The sequence below is a fragment of the Capsella rubella genome, unplaced genomic scaffold (genome assembly GCF_000375325.1).
Source record: "Capsella rubella cultivar Monte Gargano unplaced genomic scaffold, Caprub1_0 scaffold_8, whole genome shotgun sequence".
NCBI classification, from domain to species: domain Eukaryota; kingdom Viridiplantae; phylum Streptophyta; class Magnoliopsida; order Brassicales; family Brassicaceae; genus Capsella; species Capsella rubella.
The window spans coordinates 1,348,589-1,368,612 of NW_006238916.1; the positions used below are offsets into that span (position 1 = coordinate 1,348,589).

Genomic DNA, 20,024 nt, shown 5'->3' on the forward strand with positions numbered 1-20,024 from the left:
CTGCAGCACTTATCCGTTCCTCATAAGTTTTGATTCTCCCAATTATATCCTCAAAAGATGTTGTTTTGAGGTCCAAAACTTGTTCAAGGGTGGCTGAAATATGTATGTACTTCTGCATTGGTAAGCTTTTAAGAAATTTCTTAACAATCTTGGTTTCTTCAATGCTCTCCCCAAGAGTTGTTGCTTTAGAAGAAATTTCAGAAATCTTGCCAACAAAGTCATCAATGGTGTCTGTCTCCTTCATCGTCAATCGATCAAACTCGATCATAAGAGTTTGGAGTCGTGCTTCTTTTACTCTTTCTGCTCCAAGATTGCGTGTTTTAATTGCATCCCATACAGCCTTAGCGGTATCTAAGTTCCCAAGTTGCAGCATAAGAGACTCCGAGACCGATTGAAAAATAAGGGCACTAGCTAGGTCGTTTTTATCAATATCAGTGGATCCAGGATCAATCGTATCCCAGACCTTATGGACACGCAACAGCAACCTCATCTTCATTGCCCAAGCAGTATAGTTGGTACTATTTAGCATCGGACATTGAATAGAAGAGGGGACAGCCTCCTTCTTGTTGCTTGTTGGAACGATCTCACTCATGTTGTGATGATCGGTAGTGTGTGTGTAAAACCAAAATCGTCAAGCTCTGATACCAAATCTAGACTTGAGAAAGATTATGAATTCTAAGAATTTAAAGAATAACTCTCTTTATTTGCTTAAGAAAATAACTCAAAACTTAAGCTTCTAAAACTCTTAATCTCTCTCTAATCTCTTAAGGTTACCACAACTTTGATAACTCATATATATAGAGAAGAGATAACACCTTATTCTAATAGGAATTGTATCTAGATAACTCCTAAACACAATCCAATTCCTAAGTCATAACTCAACTAGGAAAAGGTAACTTGTCTCCTAAGTCTTCTTCTTCAAGCTTATCCCAACATAAAGCTAGAGGATACAGCTTACGGATGGGACTGGGCACCGGTAAAGCTGAAGTTGGTCGTACCGAGTTGTACCGAGACACCTCAAGAGCAGAGTGTGAGCTTTGTGGAACACATTGGGAAGGGATGGATAGATATTTCGGCCGGTGAGTTTATAATGTCTAAGGAGAACATAGGAGAGATCAGTTTCTCATTGTATGAACACGAAGCTAATATGTGGAGGTCAGGGCTTATAGTCAAAGGTGTTGTAATTCGTCCTAAACACTAACTATAACGCATTTTGTATGTATGTATTAATTTGATTGCTCGCTGGTTATATGAAACTTGTAAAATGTTTCATTTAGGTCATGTCCCCTTGTTTCTATCTTCCATCATTATTTTCAAGATCTGACTGTTTTGAATGGTTACTTTAGCTTTGCGCATGCGGACTCTTATGTTAAATTGAGTTTTAGACATATCGGATCGTTGAGATAACTTCACAGTGATAAATCAAGTGGTAGTGGTGTGTAGGTTCTCAAGTGAGAATGAATTGTCCTATTAGTCTAGGGAAGAGATTAATTCTCCTCATGCACGGAATTATTATACTACTTTCACTTGACCACTTGAAATGGTTTCATGCTTTAAATTCATTCGAAAACTCGATGAGTGCACTACTCAATGGCTACATTTACCTTGGATGATTAGTCATATGGTCAAAGCTTGGATCACATTTGGTTAATAAAAAGAAAAACTTCACACTGATAGGTCTCAGTAATCTTTGTAAGAGAGAAAACTCTGTTTTCCAAAATTTACGTTTATGCTACTTATTAGACACCAATGTCATTAAAATACGAGAAGGTAAACAACGATCCATGCATGATCCTACTAACGAAGTAACAAGGAAACATAGGCTCTGGAAACTATCTCCCACGTACGATACGAGGCGGCTCAAATAATAACAATATGTATAGATAATTCGATTTATAACATATGGTTTCTTCCTCATTAGTGACCGTAACACATGTCTACCAAACAACCGTGGAAACTAGGGAAAGAGTAAGTCTTTTTTTTCTTTCTTTCTTTTTTTTCTCTCTTTTTTGTTTTTCTCTCATTGAACCAAATTCTGCTGATTCAGTCTTTGTATTTGAAATTGGTTTTTTCACACTCGAACCGGTTAACATCCCATCACACCGGTTTTTTGACTAAATGGTCAGCTTGACTACGAGTTACGTACAAAATCCAACACCAACAATGTAGGAGGAGCATCTAAAGAGAATTTGTACAATTTCTCTTGTGAATCTCAATCAATTAAGAGCATCTACAAAGTTATATTTGGTCTTAATCTTACAGTGTAAAAGGACAACAAGTCAAAATGAGAATAGGTCAGAGGAGATTTTGAGGTTCATAAACCAAAGGGGAAAATCCTATTATATGACGTATTTTTTTTTCTCTGCATGGGAAAACGTAGTGGCTATATTATTCAGAGGTTCATAAAATTGACACGTATAGGTGTAATAACGTCACTTTTACTCCATTATACATCTTCAGAAACGTGGATAGCAAATAATAGTAATTAGGAATTTAAGTTGGACGTTTAGATCTAAAACCAATGATCTACTATGATAAATTCATAACAAAACGTAAATCACTGCTATCTTATATAACGGTTTTCACCTAGCACTTCATATAAATTAATCCATATAATTTTATAAAATATTTTTATTATTTTTCAGAAAATATTTAAGAAAGGTCAATGATGTATAAAATTTGTGTCGCACGTTTGAGTTGAGGTATGAAAACATGAAAAAAAAGAGTAGTGTCAACATTGTAAACCACATAATATAATTGTCAAGCTAGCTTATGGACTTTTGTAACCGATGTTAGAAAACACCAATTTAAACTTGTTCCAACCAAACACGTACGTACTCCAATAAATCACTATAAATCATCAAAACCTCTCTTAGATCTTTCACATATGCAAAAACAGAGTAATCAATAAAAAAAGAGATCATAAAAAAATGGGGTTGAGTTTTCTTCTTTATGTGCTTTTAGTGTCAACAGTTTCCATTGTTGTTTCGGCTTCTCTTTCTCTAAATACGGACAAAGAAGCTTTGATCTCGTTTAGGTCTCAAATAAGCCAAAACCCACAAACCCTTTCTTTCTTTTGGGACAAAAACACATCTCCTTGTAATTGGACTGGCGTGTCTTGCAACACAAGAAACAGAAGAGTGGCTTCCATCAACCTCTCTAGTCGCGGTCTCACCGGTTCCATAAGCCCAAGTATTGGTAATCTCTCTTTTCTCACATCTCTTCAACTTCAAAATAACCAACTTCAAGGTACAATTCCAGAAGAGATTACAAATCTTTTCCGTTTAAAGGTTCTTAATCTAAGCTCCAATAGCATAGGAGGATCCTTACCTTCCAACTTAAATAAGTTAGTCGATCTCCAGATCCTCGATCTAACCTCAAACACTATCACTGGTCTTGTTCCAAACCAACTTGGTGATCTCAAGAACCTCAATATCCTAAACTTGGGCAAAAATCTTTTCTATGGACCAATTCCACCATCTCTTTCAAACATTTCATCACTAACTGTTTTAAACCTGGGTACAAACTCTCTTAGTGGTACAATACCTTACGAATTGGGTCGTCTTCAAAAGCTTCAAGTCCTTGATCTCACCATAAATAACCTCACTGGAACAGTTCCTCCTTCTATTTACAACATATCTTCTCTAGTCTCTTTGGTTCTTGCTTCAAACAACTTATGGGGTAAATTTCCAAGCAACATAGGAGAAACACTTCCTAATCTCTTGGTTTTCAACATATGTTTCAACAAGTTCAGCGGAGAGATTCCAGATTCTCTATATAACCTCACAAACATTAAGGTAATCCGTGCTGCGCATAACCTTCTAGAAGGGACCATACCATCAAGACTAGGCAATCTCCCATTTCTAGAAATGTACAATATTGGTTTCAACAAGTTAGTTTGGGACAGAGATCAAGATCTCGAGCAGTTCATCAAATCTTTGAGTAATAGCTCGCGACTTGACTTTCTTGCATTTGATGGAAATCTCTTGGAGGGTGTTATTCCGGTATCTATTGGCAATCTTTCGAAGAATCTTTCGAAACTTTTCATGGGAGGAAACCGCTTCACGGGTAAAATTCCTGAATCTATTGGACGTCTCACAGGCTTGACCCTCCTTAACGTGAGTGATAATTCACTTACTGGAGAAATCCCTCGAGATATTGGGAATTTGAAAGGGTTACAAGTGCTAGAACTCGCGAGAAATCAACTTAGTGGAAGAATCCCAGATTCTTTGGGGGATCTTGGCGCGTTAAATGAGATCAATTTGTCTCATAATAGACTAGAAGGTATGATCCCGTCATCTTTTGGAAACTTCAAGAAAGTTCTATCAATGGACCTATCCAACAACATGCTAAATGGAAGCATACCAAAGGGAGTTCTTAACCTACATAGCTTGAGTGCCATCTTGAATCTATCTAGAAACCTATTATCTGGACCTATTCCTCAAGATGTAAGTCGCCTCGAAAGCCTTGTAAGCCTAGATATTTCTGATAACCAGTTATCAAGCAACATTCCTTCTTCTATCAAAGGTTGTCAGAGCTTAGAGAAGCTAAACATGGCTAGGAATAATCTGTCCGGACCAATCCCGGAAAGTGTGGCAGAGTTGAAAGGTTTAGAGCTTCTAGATCTATCTTCAAACCAATTTTCCGGTTTTATTCCCCTGAAACTTCAAGATTTACAAGCCCTCAAGTCTTTGAATCTTTCATTTAACAATCTTGAAGGATGGATCCCAAGTAATGGGATTTTCAAGGATAAGTCTAGCGTTTCTATGGAGGGAAATCTGAAGCTATGCACCCCCACCACATGTCGAAAAAGTCAGAAGCACAAAAAACTTTTGAAAGTGACCATTGTTACATGTGTGGTAGGTGTAATAGCTATAGGCGTGGTATCTTTCTTGATTTTGAAAAGAAGAGCAAAAAATTCTATCCCATCTGCATCATCAAGTTCACTTTTAAAGGAACCATTCATGAACGTCTCATATGATGAGCTCAAAAGAGCTACCGATAGTTTCAACTCTAGAAATCTTCTCGGCGTTGGAAGCTTTGGATCAGTATTCAAAGGGGTAGTACAAGGAGCTGATCTCGCGGTAAAAGTCATCGATCTCAAAGCCCACGGATACTATAAAGGATTTATAGCAGAGTGTGAGGCTTTGAGGAATGTAAGGCATAGGAATCTTGTGAAACTAATAACTTCTTGCTCAAGCATTGACTTCAAAAACACTGAGTTTCTAGCTTTGGTGTATGAGTTTTTGAGCAATGGAAGCTTAGAAGAATGGATCAAAGGCAAGAAGGTAAAATCTGATGGGAGAGTTGGTTTAAGTCTTGAAGAAAGAGTGAATGTAGCCATTGACATTGCATCTGCATTGGATTATTTGCACAATGATTGTGAGGTTCCTATTGTTCATTGTGATTTGAAACCAAGCAATATTCTTCTAAACGAAGAGATGGTTGCAAAGGTCGGAGACTTTGGACTGGCTCGTGTGTTATTTAACGCATCTGATGATGGTCTTCATGCTTCTATAAGTTCCACACACGTCTTGAAAGGCTCCATTGGCTACATCCCTCCAGGTAAATACATATGTACTTAAATATTTTTATTATTAATATTTCTATACATTTTTAATCAATTAATTGTAAAAGTTAAATTAAATCAAATTTTATTTTTGAATATAGGTTAATGTTTCACAATACTTCTAGAAAACAAAATATCTTTTTTTTTCAAATGATATGTATTAATGTATTATTATCAACTCATCGTGCCAATTTTAATTTAATACTCGTAATAGCAAGATAAATTTTGGAAAATCTTTAATTACTAATCATTAAAAAAATCTTTAAGAAATACAACAATAAAATATTCATTTTTTTTATTTTTTTTGGAAAATCCAACTTCATTTAGGATGGATTTTAGCACGTTTAAGAAACAAATGAAAACATTTCTTAACAATCTACTGTGGAATCTGAATGCCTAATAACTAATGAAAAGATAAATATTGATGATCATGATGCTTATATCTATGGTAAAAAGATTTATGAACTATTATGTGGTTTACATCATACATGCATGCAGAGTATGGGCTTGGAGAAAAGCCATCACGAGCAGGAGATGTGTATAGCTTTGGAGTGATGTTGTTAGAGCTTTTTAGTGGGAAAAGCCCAATGGACGAGAGCTTCCAAGGAGATCAAAGTTTGGTGAAATGGATAAGTCATGGGTTTCAAAATAATGCGATTATGGAAGTGATCGACCCTAGACTTAAGGGACTCATGGACGATATTTATGGTGCACAGCTTCACACAAAACTTGATTGCCTTAACAAAATTGTGGAAGTTGGATTGGCTTGCACTGTTTATGCAGCTGGTGATCGGATGAACATGAGAGATGTGCTACGCATTTTAAAAGCGACCAAAGGGCATGCTTGTTAAAGGAAACAAATGGAGATAATCTCTTTTCCTTAGTGATGTTGACAAAACACAATTATCTATCGCTTGGCTATACATAGTAAGTAAATCACATTTTTGTTTTTTAATTAAATTGTTTGTGATTCTTTTTGGTTGTAATATTCAGGAAAAATAAGGGTTTTCAATGTGAGGTGATTGAACTACACATCTTTTGGTATTTACGAATTTGCCTCATATCGTTTTGTATTCACGAATTTACCCCATATCTTTCGGAATTTACGAATTTGCCACACATCTTCTGGTATTTACAAATTCGCCCCACATCTTTCGGTATTTACGAATTTGCCCCGCATCTTTCGGTATTTACGAATTTGCCCCATATCTTTCGGTATTTAAGAATTTGCCCCACATCTTTTAGTATTTACAAATTTGCCCCACATATTCTGGTATTTACGAATTTGCCCCACATCTTTCGGTATTTACGATTTTGCCCCACAACTTCTGGATTTTACGAATTTGCCCCATATCTTTCGATATTTATGAATTTACCCCTCATCTTTTGGTATTTACGAATTTGCCCCATATCTTTCGTTATTTACGAATTTACCCCATATCTTTCGGTATTTACGATTTTACCCCACGTCTTTTGGTATTTACGAATTTGACCCTCACTATATGATTCAATACAATAAGAAGAGACTACGGTTTTCATGTCTGTGGATGGATCAAAAGATGCAAGGAAGACTATAAAATCTTTTAAACCTTCCAAGATAGATCGGGCTTCCGAGGAAAATTGTCGATAGAAAGGTGGATTTTGCTGGCTGAAGAGGATTTGTATAGAGAAATCAAAGCAGCTCCAAGAATTTTACTGGAACAAGTCAAGAGTCCATAGTTTAGAGCTGATGCAAACACTCCCTGAGGAACAACAACCGAAAAGAGAAAAAGGACAAACTAGTTAGATGAATCCGTAGAAAGCTCCGATCCACTCGAGCTCAAGCTCTAGTCTTTTGTATCAAACACACCCAAATAAACATGTTACATCTCGGTTGTGAAGACTTAATGCGAATATAACTACAAGAACCAAAGATTGAGTCAAGCTCCAATCTTTAGGCTCTCTAACATAAACGAAAGCTGTTGTGATCATTATTGATGCACCGAAGAAGTATGAATATGCAGTAACAGAAAGGTAGGCAGGATTCTTTTTCAAAACGCTGCTTGGACAGCGAGAAAAGTATCCATACACATACAGTTTCCAATCAAGCATAAATCTCCAGTCTGCCATAGATCAAACCCAAGACCAAGAAAACTAGAGACTAATAACCAGCCAATAGGCTCTAGTTGATTTCTATCAATCTTAAGCTATTTGCTGAGCTTGCTGCATCTATACCTCCAAACAAGGCTGGACTGCGGAACAAGTTTTAAAAAGTATTTTCAACAAAAGTATTAGAAAAAATATCATCCTAATCCTTATCATATAACACCTTGATGATATTCTATGCTGCGTCTTCTTCTTTGTTTTTTTCTTTGGGCAAACATAGAGTAAAATCATGTGAATATTGAAGTAGGGCCTTTTCTGTAATCAGGTTTCAGCTTGAAAAAAAGTGCAGCATCTTTCTTGTCAAGGTTCCTGCCCCATCATGTTCAAATGTGTCGGTTTAAATTATCAATAGCTTTTTTTGAGAAGGTTCATAAATAGACATTTCTTCTAAATTCAGAGCAGGCAAACAAAAACATATTGCAATTAAGAACTTTTCCCCCTTGGAACTCTTATAATTAACACGCTGAATAACTTTGTTACACACATAATATAATCAAACAACAGAGGGATCAAGCTTACCTGGAACAACAGCTTCAGGGTTGAAACGTGACACTCCACCTAGACTTCAAACACCTATTGCAGGGCTAGACAGAATAAGTGGGGTTAGAACAATACTCTTGTAAGAAAAATAACCATTTCAGGTTTTCAATATGAGAAAGAAAAATGTGAAATGAGAATTTCTACATAAGTCTTATGGAGAGCTTAAAATACTAGTCATAGCCGAACTATATAACCAAGCAAGACCCTGAAATTAACTTGAACCAGAAAGGTACTAATGGATGTCTAATACAAGATTACCTTTCTGCGGTGTAACTTGACAGGATGCCCCATGAACCATTGAAAGTGATGAAAAAGGAGAAGCTTTGGTAAACAAATCACTCTATCCAATCCTTTGGCTTGATGGTAAAAGAGAGGATTTTGGTTGAAGCAGATGCTTTATCTTTATGATTCACATCCTAGATACACTCGCATGAACCACAATCAATACACGAGCTTCTCAATTACTTGTTGGAGTGCTGTTTAAGAATGTGGTTCACCTGAAACATATTCATCCCACCATTACTTGTTGGAGCTTCGAGACTTTTCAACTATTTGTCTAACCAATGAGTTTATCTTCCATTCTTGGAGTTACACTTGAGACACAAGTTTGAGTGACAGTGGATATTATCATAATATCATCCCTTCTTGTTTTCCGCTTCTTTTTTGCCCGCCTATCATCACTTCTTGTTTTGTTTATATTTCTTTCCTCCTCCATTATCCCGTGTTCTGGTTCTTCAAAGCTTGCTTTAACAGGAACATCGTATTTTTCCACATGTGAGCTGTTTTTGTTTTTATCATTTTCATAGACCAAATTCAAACCACACTTCAACACCTTGAATATTCCTATCCGAGTTGTACTTCCTGTCACAGTAAACTCAAGGGAGACTTCACTAAATTTGCATTTATCAGAGTTCTCGTCTTCGAGACACCTTATTGTATGTGGGCAGCTAATGTAGGATATAAAAACATGGTCTGACTCAATCTTGTCATTCTTGTCTCCCTCTCTAGTCCAAACTCCTATGGGGCATGTAAAGGGGACCCAAGACTTGCCTTCAACTTTTATTTTAAAGGTGCATGTCACCGAGAAGCAACTGATATCATATTTTCTGTCAAGAAATGAGACTACAGCACAAAGAGCTATTCCAGAAAGCCTCTTGACATGCCAATGTGGGAGAAGTTTTCGTTGCAACAGAGATCCAACTGCTTCATGACCAAACCACGAAGGCACCTCACATCCAGGAAAGCAAGTGCTAAACAAAGCTTCTGAACTACGACCCTGAAAATTATAAGGAAATCATTATTGTGGAGTTTCCTAAAGTATAAGAATCAAATAAATACAGAGAGACATGGAGATAGAGTTAGAATATAGAGAAATACCCCATTGTAGTGTCTACGAGCATCTGACAGCAACTGACATTTCCTTTGAGCATATGATTGGATTTCCTCCTTTGCAGCCTGATCTAGGTTACCACAGTTTGTAAAATTGAAAGTGCAATGGTTCTGCACAGTTAACATGACACGGACCAGAGGTTTTGCAACATTCTTCAGTGAGCTACAGCCATGTGCATCTAAGTATTGGAGAGTTGGTGGCAACTCTGGAACAGATGTAAGCTTCGTACAATACTTCAAATCCAGCCTTGTTAATTGAGAAACTTGATTTATCCGAGCTGGAATGTAGCTAATCTGATCATTTCTGCTTAAACATAAACATTGCACTGAGGGTAACAGCGGCATCGATTTTATGGATGTCCCATCCAGGAGTAAAATTTTTAAACTGCTCTTTTTCATTTCTGGTAACTCATGGAGCTTTAAACAACCAGAGAGTACCAGTTTTTGAAGACTTTTCAGATCACCAACACCGGTCGGGATATTTTCCAGCAATCTGCAGTCCTTCATATACAATAAGACAAGTCTCTTCAGGTTCACCACGTTGTCAGGAAGTTGACTTATCGCTGTTCCATCCAAGTATAAAGCTTCTAGATTTTCTGGAATCAACGGAAATTCCTTGAAGTTTGAGCAGTTACTGAGGGTGAGAGTTTTCAAAGATATCAAATTCACATGTTGAAGAGATTCAAGGCTTGTGCACCCTTCAAGGTTCAGTCTTTGAAGATTTCGAGCCTTTGATAATCCTGACACGCTGCACAACTTACTTGAGTGATTGAGATCGACCCATTTTAAGACTGGTGTATCCTATAACAGCAAACATTTAGCCACCAGTCAAGAAAAACTGCACAGGTTCATTTAACTCCAAAAAGCTACAGAATTATCTATAAAAAGACACACCTTAAAACCTTCCCAAAGGCGTTCAATCTCACTGTATGGCAGCTTAAGGTCAACGAGATTAATTGGGTCGAAATCGTTTGGAAGTTCATCCAATGGGAATTTCAGCCAGTGGAGGCATCGGACCTCTTTCAATGGTAGCTTAAGTCCATCAGGGAGGTTTACCTTATTGTTAGTTTCACATTCATGAGGACAATGTGAATTGTACAACTTGAGATACCGGAGATTGCACATATTTTTGAAGTGTTCAGGGTCTAAGCTTGTTTCACCCTTCATTTCATACAAATCTAAGAAAATACCTCTGACATCAGTAGCTCCCTGGTAATAAATATAAAACAGCAATAACCAGAACAGTATTAGTAAAGAGTAAAATAGTGTAAACTTTGATCGATAAAAATCTAGAGGAACTTCTTGTTTCACCATTGTCTTTTGCTGTACATTGATTATGTCTTGATGTTGCCACACTCTCCGCTGTTTGCTACCACCGTGAGTGGATGATTTAAGATCAAGTTCCCTAGAAAATGTATACAGGAGATCATGCATCTCCACACGGCCGTCATAAGTATCAATCAGGAACTTATTCTTAAGAGGTTTTATCACTTCTGTAGATTCGGGATCAGAAGAAGCCAGTAAACTTTCCACATAATCTACATCCTGCGATCTAAAACAGGCTAGGTCGAGAAATACATCTTTTTGCGCCGAACTCAATTCATCATAGCTTACTTGCACGACCTCTCCAATATAAGTAGTAGGACTTTGAGCGAGAATCTTCAGTTTTGTTTCCCAATGCTTAATATTTTTCTCATAAAGTTCTCTACCCAATATTTTGAGAGCTAGTGGATGGCCTCTGGTATAATGCACAAACTCGTCAGAAAGCTTCATGAAATCCATCTTTGAAGGAATAGCTTGATCATAATGAAAGGCATGATGGCGAAAAAGTTGTAAGCTGTCTCTGTGGTTTAATTGCCGGACCACGTAAGTGTCATGAACCAGACCCTTTAATAAGGACATGTCGTTTGTTGCAATGACAATCCTGCTGCCATCTTTGATCCACTCATGTTTATTGTGAAGATCATATTTCCCAAGAAGAGCATAAATTTGTTCCCTTCCACTAACATCATCAAGAACAACAAGAACCTTGCGTTCACGCAACAGACCCTTATGAGTTTTGTATGGTTCTTCGATACTATCTATTTGGGGATTATTCAACTCCGGCAGTATCTTTTCTAAAAGCAATGTAGGCAAGCACTCTAACCTGAAATTATTTGCCTTTTCACGGATTTGATCGATTAACGCATGCCTAAAAAACTTGCCCTTCCACGTCTCAGTGAACTCTTTCAGCAGTGTGGTTTTACCAATCCCAGGCATCCCAACAACTCCAATGACACGAGTTCCTTTGTATTTAACAAGATCCAACTTATCTTCCAACTCCTTGATGCGTTCTTTGATTCCAAAAGTCTTATCCTTTTCACCTCCAGAAGAAGTTCGAGTATAGATACTTTCTAATGGATCAACAGAAGCCTTTAGAGTTCCCTCCAAAGAAACTTTCTTCAACGCTTTCTTAACCTCCTTGACGATTTCGTTGAGTATTTCGCTCTCAGGACTGCAACACGAATGAAGAAAATAAGATCATCATGACCTCTTTACTGGATTCCAATGAAAGGTTCGAGCTTTTGGGTTAATTCTCAAACCAATTGGGCAAAATCAGTTACCTTTTCTCGTGCACAGTGATACCAATCAAGTCAGGAATCCACTTCAAAGCTTTTTTCCACTCTTTCTTCTGAGTCAAATCAGGTTCCTCAAGATCCCTAAATGCATCACCGAACTGTCCCCTTACGCCTCTAACAGTGGAAGGATCCAACTTATAGAAGATTGGAATAGCAACTAGTTTACCTTTCTCCACACAATCTTTAATCATCGCAAGCTCTCTCAAGCACCATGTTGATTCGGTGTACTTACCGGAGAAGATAGCTAGAGCGATTCGAGACTCCTGTATCTTCGTTAATAGTGTCTCTAAAGGTTCGCCTTTGTCTGCGTAGTTGTCGATGAAGACGTTGATGTTATCATTTTCTAAGGCCTCGACAAGATGGCTGATGAATCCGAGACGCAGATCTTCTCCACGAAAATTGATGAACACTTGGTGTTGCGGTGGGAGATCGGAGGAGGAGGACGCCGCCATGGTGTTATGGATGTCCAGACAAGGAACTTCCAATTAAACTCGAAGAATGAAAAATCAAAAGCCCTAAGAGCTGGTTTATGAAGGAAGAAGAACCAAACCGGAAAACAGAGATCTTTTATGATGGATGATGAACTGTGAGAGAGAGAGGTTGAAGAAAGTAAACGTTTTGACCTTCAAAGTTCAAACTGAAAAGATACACTTTTTATTTTTTGGGCAAAAATACACTAATATTTTGAGACCATGACATTTTTATTAATTTAAAGTAATGTATTATTTTTTTAGTAATAACTTTTCACTGTTAAGATTTTTGAAAAAAAAAATATGATATAAATAATTTAAAATTTAAAATTTAAAAATTTCAAAGAAATAATCGAAAAGATTACAAATACAATAGATAAATTCATTTATACACATAGTAACATAAATTCAAGTTTAAAATAAAATTAATAGCTTTTCTGTATTTTAAAAGTCTACAAGACTACCAAAACAAAAAAACGATGCATATTTACTAGTTTGAAAATACAATATAACATTTATTTTTCTAGAGAATATTTCTAGGAAAAAATACTAAAAGAAAATTAGAAGTATTTATTAATATATTGGTTAAAATAATAAATCCCATTAGTATATCAACTTATATATGTGTAAATTTATACGACTATTAATGCATAATATTAATGAGATCGTATATTTAAAAGACTATAAAAAAAGTATTTTCTCATTTTATTAAATATTTGAAAGCATAACCACTCCGCCTTAGATAATTATGACCAAAATATAACTGTTACCGTATTTTACACCATACCTAGATCGTTTCTCAACCGTAATCAATCTAAATTTGTTTCAAACGGTCAATAACCGTAAATTACCAACCATTACCATTTAAAAGAGTTGTACGGTCAACCGCATAATTAACTATAAAATTAAAATTTTAAAAATAAATTATTTCATTAAAACTATATTGTAAATTCTTTAACGTGTCAACTAATAAATATAATCTACTCTACTACTCATTTCAGTTAATCAAATTATAAAATATTTAATATATAATTATTTATAGGTTCATGATCTTTAATTTAATTATTTGTACGTTTGTTTCATTAAAAAGAAACTCATTTATTTAACTAATCTACAATAAATTTCTAAACATATACATTACTTACATATACTGTATTTCATATTATAAAGTAAATATTATTTGATATATCATTATTTAATTTCTATATAAAAGTAAAAAAAAATATTTGATATATATATATATTATCTTATAGATATCTAAATTTGTTATTTCAGAAAAAAATATCTGTATATAACTAACATTGGCAATTGATCAACTTATTTGACTCGTGGAACAAATGTGGTGGGATCTGCTTTGGAACCTTTTGATAGTTGACTTTACAATGGAGTGCAAGAAAGTGCTCAGGGAACCCAATCGTTTCAGAGAGTTGGTTTCGGGTGCGACCCAGACGCATCCTCACCTGCACAATTTCTAAAAAAATCATGGCTGATAGTGAGAAATCCGTTTACATCAGCTGCGTAGAGGAAGTACGATACTCCTTCGTCAGCCACCTCTCCGAAGCTCTCCGCCGGAAAGGCATACACGATGTGTTCGTCGATACCAACGATCTGCTTTCTGAAGAATCTCAGTTTAAAGTCGAGGGAGCTAGAGTCTCGGTGATGATTTTACCAAGTAACCTTACGGTATGCCTTGATAAGCTCGTTAAGGTTCTGGAGTGCCAGAAGAACAGAGATCAGGTGGTGGTTCCGGTGTTGTACGGCACCAGATCATTAGAAACCGAATGGCTTAGGGCGCTGGATTCGAAGGGTTTAACATCAGTTCACCAGTCAAGGTATTCAAAAAGTTAAGGTTTTATAAAGCTAGGTTTCTAAAAAAGTGCATTTTTTTTAATTACTTGAGCAAATTTCGCGTAGGAAAGAGTGGAGTGACTCCCAACTTGTAAAAGAGATTGTGAGAGATGTGTATGAGAAGCTCTTTTGTATGGAACGAATTGGAATCTATTCGAAGCTGTTGGAGATTGAAAAAATGGTTTGCAAGCAACCTCTGGGCATCCGTTGTGTTGGAATTTGGGGTATGCCTGGCATAGGCAAGACGACACTTGCTAGAGCGGTCTTTGACCAAATGTCTGGTGAATTTGATGCTTATTGTTTTATTGAAGACTATACCAAAGCTATTCAAGAGAAGGGTCTTTATCGTTTGCTGGAGGAGCAATTCTTGAAAGAAAAGCCTGGTGCTACCGGTACCATTACGAAATTGAGCTTGCTTAGAGACAAATTGAACAATAAGAGAGTTCTCGTTGTTCTTGATGATGTGCGTAATCCTCTGGTTGTGGAGTCTTTTCTTGGAGGGTTTGACTGGTTTGGTCCCAAAAGCCTAATTATCATAACATCCAGAGATAGACAGGTGTTTCGCCTTTGTCGAGTTGATCAAATTTATGAGGTTCAGGGTTTAAATGAGAAAGAGGCTCTTCAGCTCTTCTCTTTGTGTGCGTCTATAGATGATATGGCAGAGCAGAATCTCCACGAGGTGTCAATGAAAGTGGTTAAGTATGCCGATGGACTTCCATTAGCTCTTAATACATATGGCAACGAGCTGAAGGGTAAGAAAATACCGCCAGAAATGGAGACATCATTCCTCGAACTCAAGGAACGTCCTCCAACTAAGTTTGTTGATGCAATCAAGAGCTGCTATGACACACTCAATGACATGGAAAAGAATATTTTTCTGGACATTGCTTGTTTCTTTCAGGGAGAAAATGTCAACTACGTGATGCAACTGCTTGATGGTTGTGGTTTCTTTCCACATGTTGGGATAGATGTTCTTGTCGAGAAGTGTCTAGTGACTATTTCAGAAAACCGAGTGCGAATGCATATCTTGACCCAAGATGTTGGCAGAGAAATAATAAATAGAGAAACAAGACATACTAAGAAGCGCATCAGATTGTGGGAACCTTGGTGCATCAAATTTTTATTAGAAAATCACGAACAAAAAAATAATGGAGAACACGAAAAAACATTTAAACGTGCTCAGGTCTGTTATCTTTTGATAGTTTTATATTTAACCTATCTTGTGAGCCAACATCTTAATATGATCTACTTGCAATATTCTTTCAGGGTACTGAAGAGATTGAAGGCATGTTTCTGGACACATCAAACTTAAGTTTTGATATTAAGCCTGCTGCCTTTGATAATATGTCGAAGCTTAGATTGCTCAAGATTTACAGTTCTAATTCTGAAGTCCATAATGTAATCAATGTCCTTAAAGAATCTCTGTATTCTCTTCCTAATGAGTTAAGACTCCTCCATTGGGAGAACTATCCTCTGCAAATTCTGCCTCAAAATTTCGATCCTATGCACCTTGTTGAAATCAACATGCCGTACAGCCAACTTAAGAAACTTTGGGAAGGAACCAAGGTAAGCAAACTCAAATACTGTATGTGTCTTTCATCCTTGTCTATATTTTACAGATTTTGTAATTATTTTTTTTTCCCTCAGCCCCTGGACATGTTAAGGACGATCAGGCTTTGTCATTCCCAGCAGCTAGTTGATATTGACGATCTTTTATTAGCTCAAAATCTTGAGGTAATTGATCTCCAAGGGTGTACAAGACTGCAAAGTTTTCCAGCCATTGGTCATTTTCTGCATTTGCGAGTTGTTAATCTCTCAGGTTGCATAGAGATCAAAAGTTTCCCAGAGATTCCCCCAAATATCGAGTCACTGCATCTACAGAGGACTGGCATAGTAGAATTACCACTTTCCATTGTTAAGCCAAACTACAGAGAGATTTTGACTATTCTAGGTGAAATCCCGGGTCTTTCTGGCGTCTCAAACCTTGAAGAAAGTGATCTCAAACCTTTAACAAGCCTGATGAAAATAAGCACATCTAATCAAAATCTTGGCAAGCTTTTTTGCTTGGAGCTGAAAGATTGTTCTCGTTTGCGAAGTCTGCCAAACATGGATAATTTAGAACTTCTCAAAGTTCTTGATCTTTCTGGTTGCTCAGAGCTCGAGATTATCCAGGCTTTCCCTCGGAACCTGAAAGAGTTATATCTTGCTGGCACTGCAGTAAGACAAGTGCCACAACTTCCTCAAACTCTAGAAGTCTTTAATGCAAATGGTTGTGTCTCTCTTAAATCAATTCGTTTGAACTTCGAGAAGCTTCCTGTGCATTACTTATTTAGTGATTGTTTTGATCTCTCTCCACAAGTGGTCAACGATTTTTTAGAGAAAGCGCTGGCTAATGCAGAACATATACCAAGAGAGTGTCAGCAGGTAATCATACTCGTCTCAATACCTCACTCCATCTCTCTCCGCATCTCTCTCTTTTATCTTTATATCAAAGCCTGAGATGTTCACTCAGCCACGTTCTTCTCATATCATATCTAAGTATCCGACTTTTTTTTTCATTGCTGCAACAGGAACTTAATGAAGCTTTGGCTTTCAGCTTCTGTGCGCCCTCACATGCGGATCAAAATTCCAAACTTGATCTGCAACTAGGATCTTCTGTAATGATACAACTAAATCCTTCTTGGAGGAACATACTTGTGGGCTTTGCTATGTTGGTGGAAGTCACATTTTCGGAGGACTACTGTGATACTACTGGTTTTGGCATTAGTTGTGTTTGCAAATGGAAAAACAAGGAAGGCCACTCTCACAGGATAAAAAGAGATTTACATTGTTGGGGTCTAGGGAATACTGTTTCAAAAGTTCAGAAGGATCATATGTTTGTCTTCTGTGATGTCAACATGCGTCCAGGTACTGATGAAGAGAATGACCTCAATATCTGGGCAGATTTAGTTGCTTTTGAGTTTGTTCCTGTCAACGAAAAGATAACGCTTATAGGTGATAGTTGCACAGTGATAAGATGTGGAGTCCGTGTAATTACTGCTGCAACTGGCAGTACAAGTCTTGAGAATATATCGCCAGTTTTGTCCTTGGATCCGATGAAGGTTTCTGGTTATGAAATTTTTGAAGAAGAAGTATTGAGAGTCAATTATGTTAATTTAGAGGAGATGGATAAATTTCTGTTTCTTTACATAGCGTGTTTGTTCAATGACGAGGATGTTGATTTGCTAGCACCACTTATTGATGGCATTGACTTGGATGTTAGTTCAGGGCTCAAGGTCTTAGCCGGTAGGTCTCTCATAAGTGTATCATCCAATGGGGAAATAGCGATGCATGCTTCGCTACGTAAAATGGGTAGAAAATTCCTCCATAGAAAATATATGCTGCCTGGTAGCTCAAAGAAGAATAAGAGAATGGTGGAAAATAGTATGAGTTCCATAACCACTCATTCAAAGAATCTCCAAAAGCGCTTACGTGGAATGGATAAAGAAATCCTCCATACGGAATCTAAGAAGATTGAGAGATTGGGTGACAAATCCATGATCAGTTCAAGGAAACCTGAGAGAACTCGGTATATTCACTCTTAGCTCGTTGATTCCCACATGAACACTGATCACAAAACTAGTGTTACATTACAACATAACTGGTGGATTCAAAATATAAATATTTATTGTCGATGGATGCAGGAGAATGGCAGTGGGCACGTCTTACCTGGTGGATCCAGCCAGCCAGTCTGGTGAAGATGCAGCTGGGTTTGAACAATGGGGTTGGCGCAAGTACGGCCAAAAACCCATCAAAGCATCTGTTTATCCAAGGTACATATACAAGTGATGACCAAATGGGTTTTGACTTTTTATCTGTTACACATGTGTAATTAGATAAAGACTTTGATTTTTACTTAAAAATTTAATTATTTGTTCCTCAGGAGTTACTACAGATGTAGCAGCTCGAAAGGTTGTTCAGCTAGGAAACAAGTCGAACGTTACCAAACAGATCCAAACATGTTACTCATTACTTACTTCTCTGAGCATAACCATCCATGTCCCACTGAAAGCAACGCTCTTGCCGGCTCTATTCGTTCCTCTTCCTCCTCCAAATGCTCAGTTATAACTACTTCTGGCTCATCCAAAGTCTCCCGAAACAAAGATGAATCCAATAAACTTCATTTCCCTTCCTCCCACAATCCTCTTCATGTGGCAGAAGGGGTCAAGGAAGGAGACATGGATGAAGGTTTTCGCAATATGGAGATCGATAATGATGTTGAAGCTACCGTTTTACCAGAGAATTTCTTCCGTGATACAATAGATCCCAACCTTTTTAACGAAATCTTTGATTAATTATAATTATATATAATGACTAGTTATTGACCCGCGTTCGCGCGGTAGGTTTATAAAAAATTTATTTTATTTTTAGTTATATTATGATTTTTTGCTGTTTTTTTTGTTTTGCATTGTTTGTTTTGTTGGCTTTTTATTGTTGTTATTTTTTGTTATTCTATTTTTCATATCGATTATTTTTTCAGTTTTATAGTAATTTAGTATTTGAAATGTTTATCATCATTTGGTTTTCATCAGAGGTCGATGGAAAGTTTATGCGGTATTCTCTCTTTTTACTAAGATGTGATTAGAGAGATAAAGTTTCTGGTGTCTGGGTTTGATATATTCTAGGATCTGGCTTGTTTTCCGTGTATTCCGGCCAATGATTTTGAAATCGGTATCGTTGTTGCAGATGTGTCGCGCTTGTAAACGATGGTTCTAAAAAATGTTTTCCCTATCCCGTTTAATCATCCAGTTCCAAACTCGTGTATCCCACGATTTTCTGATTTTTTTAACTGGTTTGATTGTTATGTGTTGGACCTCAGGCCCATGCATTTTTAGATTTTGTATTTTGATTGTTGTGGAAGTGTTGGACCTCAAGCCCATATTCTTTTGGATTTAGTAAAAAAAAAAATAATGATGTGGTGGATGATATGGCGCTGATGTGGCGGAATGAGAAGAGAGGAAATATAACTTTATATATATATATGTACTTAGAAATAAATTAGGCATGTAACTAATCTATACTATTAATTGGGGATCATTTTTAGTCTTTGTTGCCAAACAAACCTGAAAAAAAAATATTAAAAAAAATGTGATTGCAAACCTATTGCCAAACACATTTAAAGACAGCAAAAAATGTAGTTAAATAAATAAAAAATAAAAACCAAAATTATGAATTATCTATATTTATGGAAACCATATTAAGTTTGTTACCATAAAAAGTGGACAATTAAATTCGAAATTAAACATATGTAAACATATTTAATATTAATTATATACTTTCCAAAATTTTTGAAAACACTAAATATATATTTAATGAAATGTAATAAAAAAATCATCATATATTTAAGGATTTATGGAAAAAAATTATATAATGCTAAACTTATAAAAAATCATTATATAATATTAA

General features: G+C 36.5%; 3 protein-coding genes across 7 annotated transcripts; 2 read left to right on the top strand and 1 right to left on the bottom strand.

Annotated features, from left to right (window-relative positions):
- Positions 1-2,930: 2,930 nt before the first annotated feature.
- LOC17876616 (putative receptor-like protein kinase At3g47110) lies at positions 2,931-6,420 on the top strand. Its single transcript, XM_006279886.2, has 2 exons — positions 2,931-5,565; positions 6,068-6,420. Exons 1-2 carry the CDS (start codon positions 2,931-2,933, stop codon positions 6,418-6,420), a joined length of 2,988 nt encoding a protein of 995 aa, XP_006279948.2.
- Positions 6,421-7,002: 582 nt separating this feature from the next.
- LOC17875356 (disease resistance protein RPS4) lies at positions 7,003-12,846 on the bottom strand. 5 transcript variants are annotated; one of them, XM_023780563.1, is made up of 8 exons: positions 12,247-12,846; positions 10,955-12,137; positions 10,538-10,852; positions 9,632-10,444; positions 8,752-9,530; positions 8,513-8,670; positions 8,234-8,298; positions 7,003-7,311 (listed from the first exon to the last, which is right to left on the bottom strand). In XM_023780563.1, exons 1-5 carry the CDS (start codon positions 12,711-12,713, stop codon positions 8,811-8,813), a joined length of 3,498 nt encoding a protein of 1,165 aa, XP_023636331.1. In that variant the 5' UTR covers positions 12,714-12,846; the 3' UTR covers positions 7,003-7,311; positions 8,234-8,298; positions 8,513-8,670; positions 8,752-8,810. The 5 variants fall into 5 exon arrangements, with proteins under 5 accessions (XP_023636331.1, XP_006279909.1, XP_023636315.1 ...); XM_006279847.2 differs by having other exon boundaries at positions 8,234-8,287; positions 8,513-9,530; XM_023780547.1 differs by having other exon boundaries at positions 8,513-9,530.
- A 1,281-nt stretch (positions 12,847-14,127) lies between these two features.
- LOC17875239 (probable WRKY transcription factor 16) lies at positions 14,128-18,994 on the top strand. Its single transcript, XM_006279834.2, has 7 exons — positions 14,128-14,563; positions 14,646-15,762; positions 15,846-16,145; positions 16,227-17,003; positions 17,150-18,147; positions 18,263-18,391; positions 18,502-18,994. Exons 1-7 carry the CDS (start codon positions 14,214-14,216, stop codon positions 18,911-18,913), a joined length of 4,083 nt encoding a protein of 1,360 aa, XP_006279896.1. The 5' UTR covers positions 14,128-14,213; the 3' UTR covers positions 18,914-18,994.
- Positions 18,995-20,024: the final 1,030 nt, after the last annotated feature.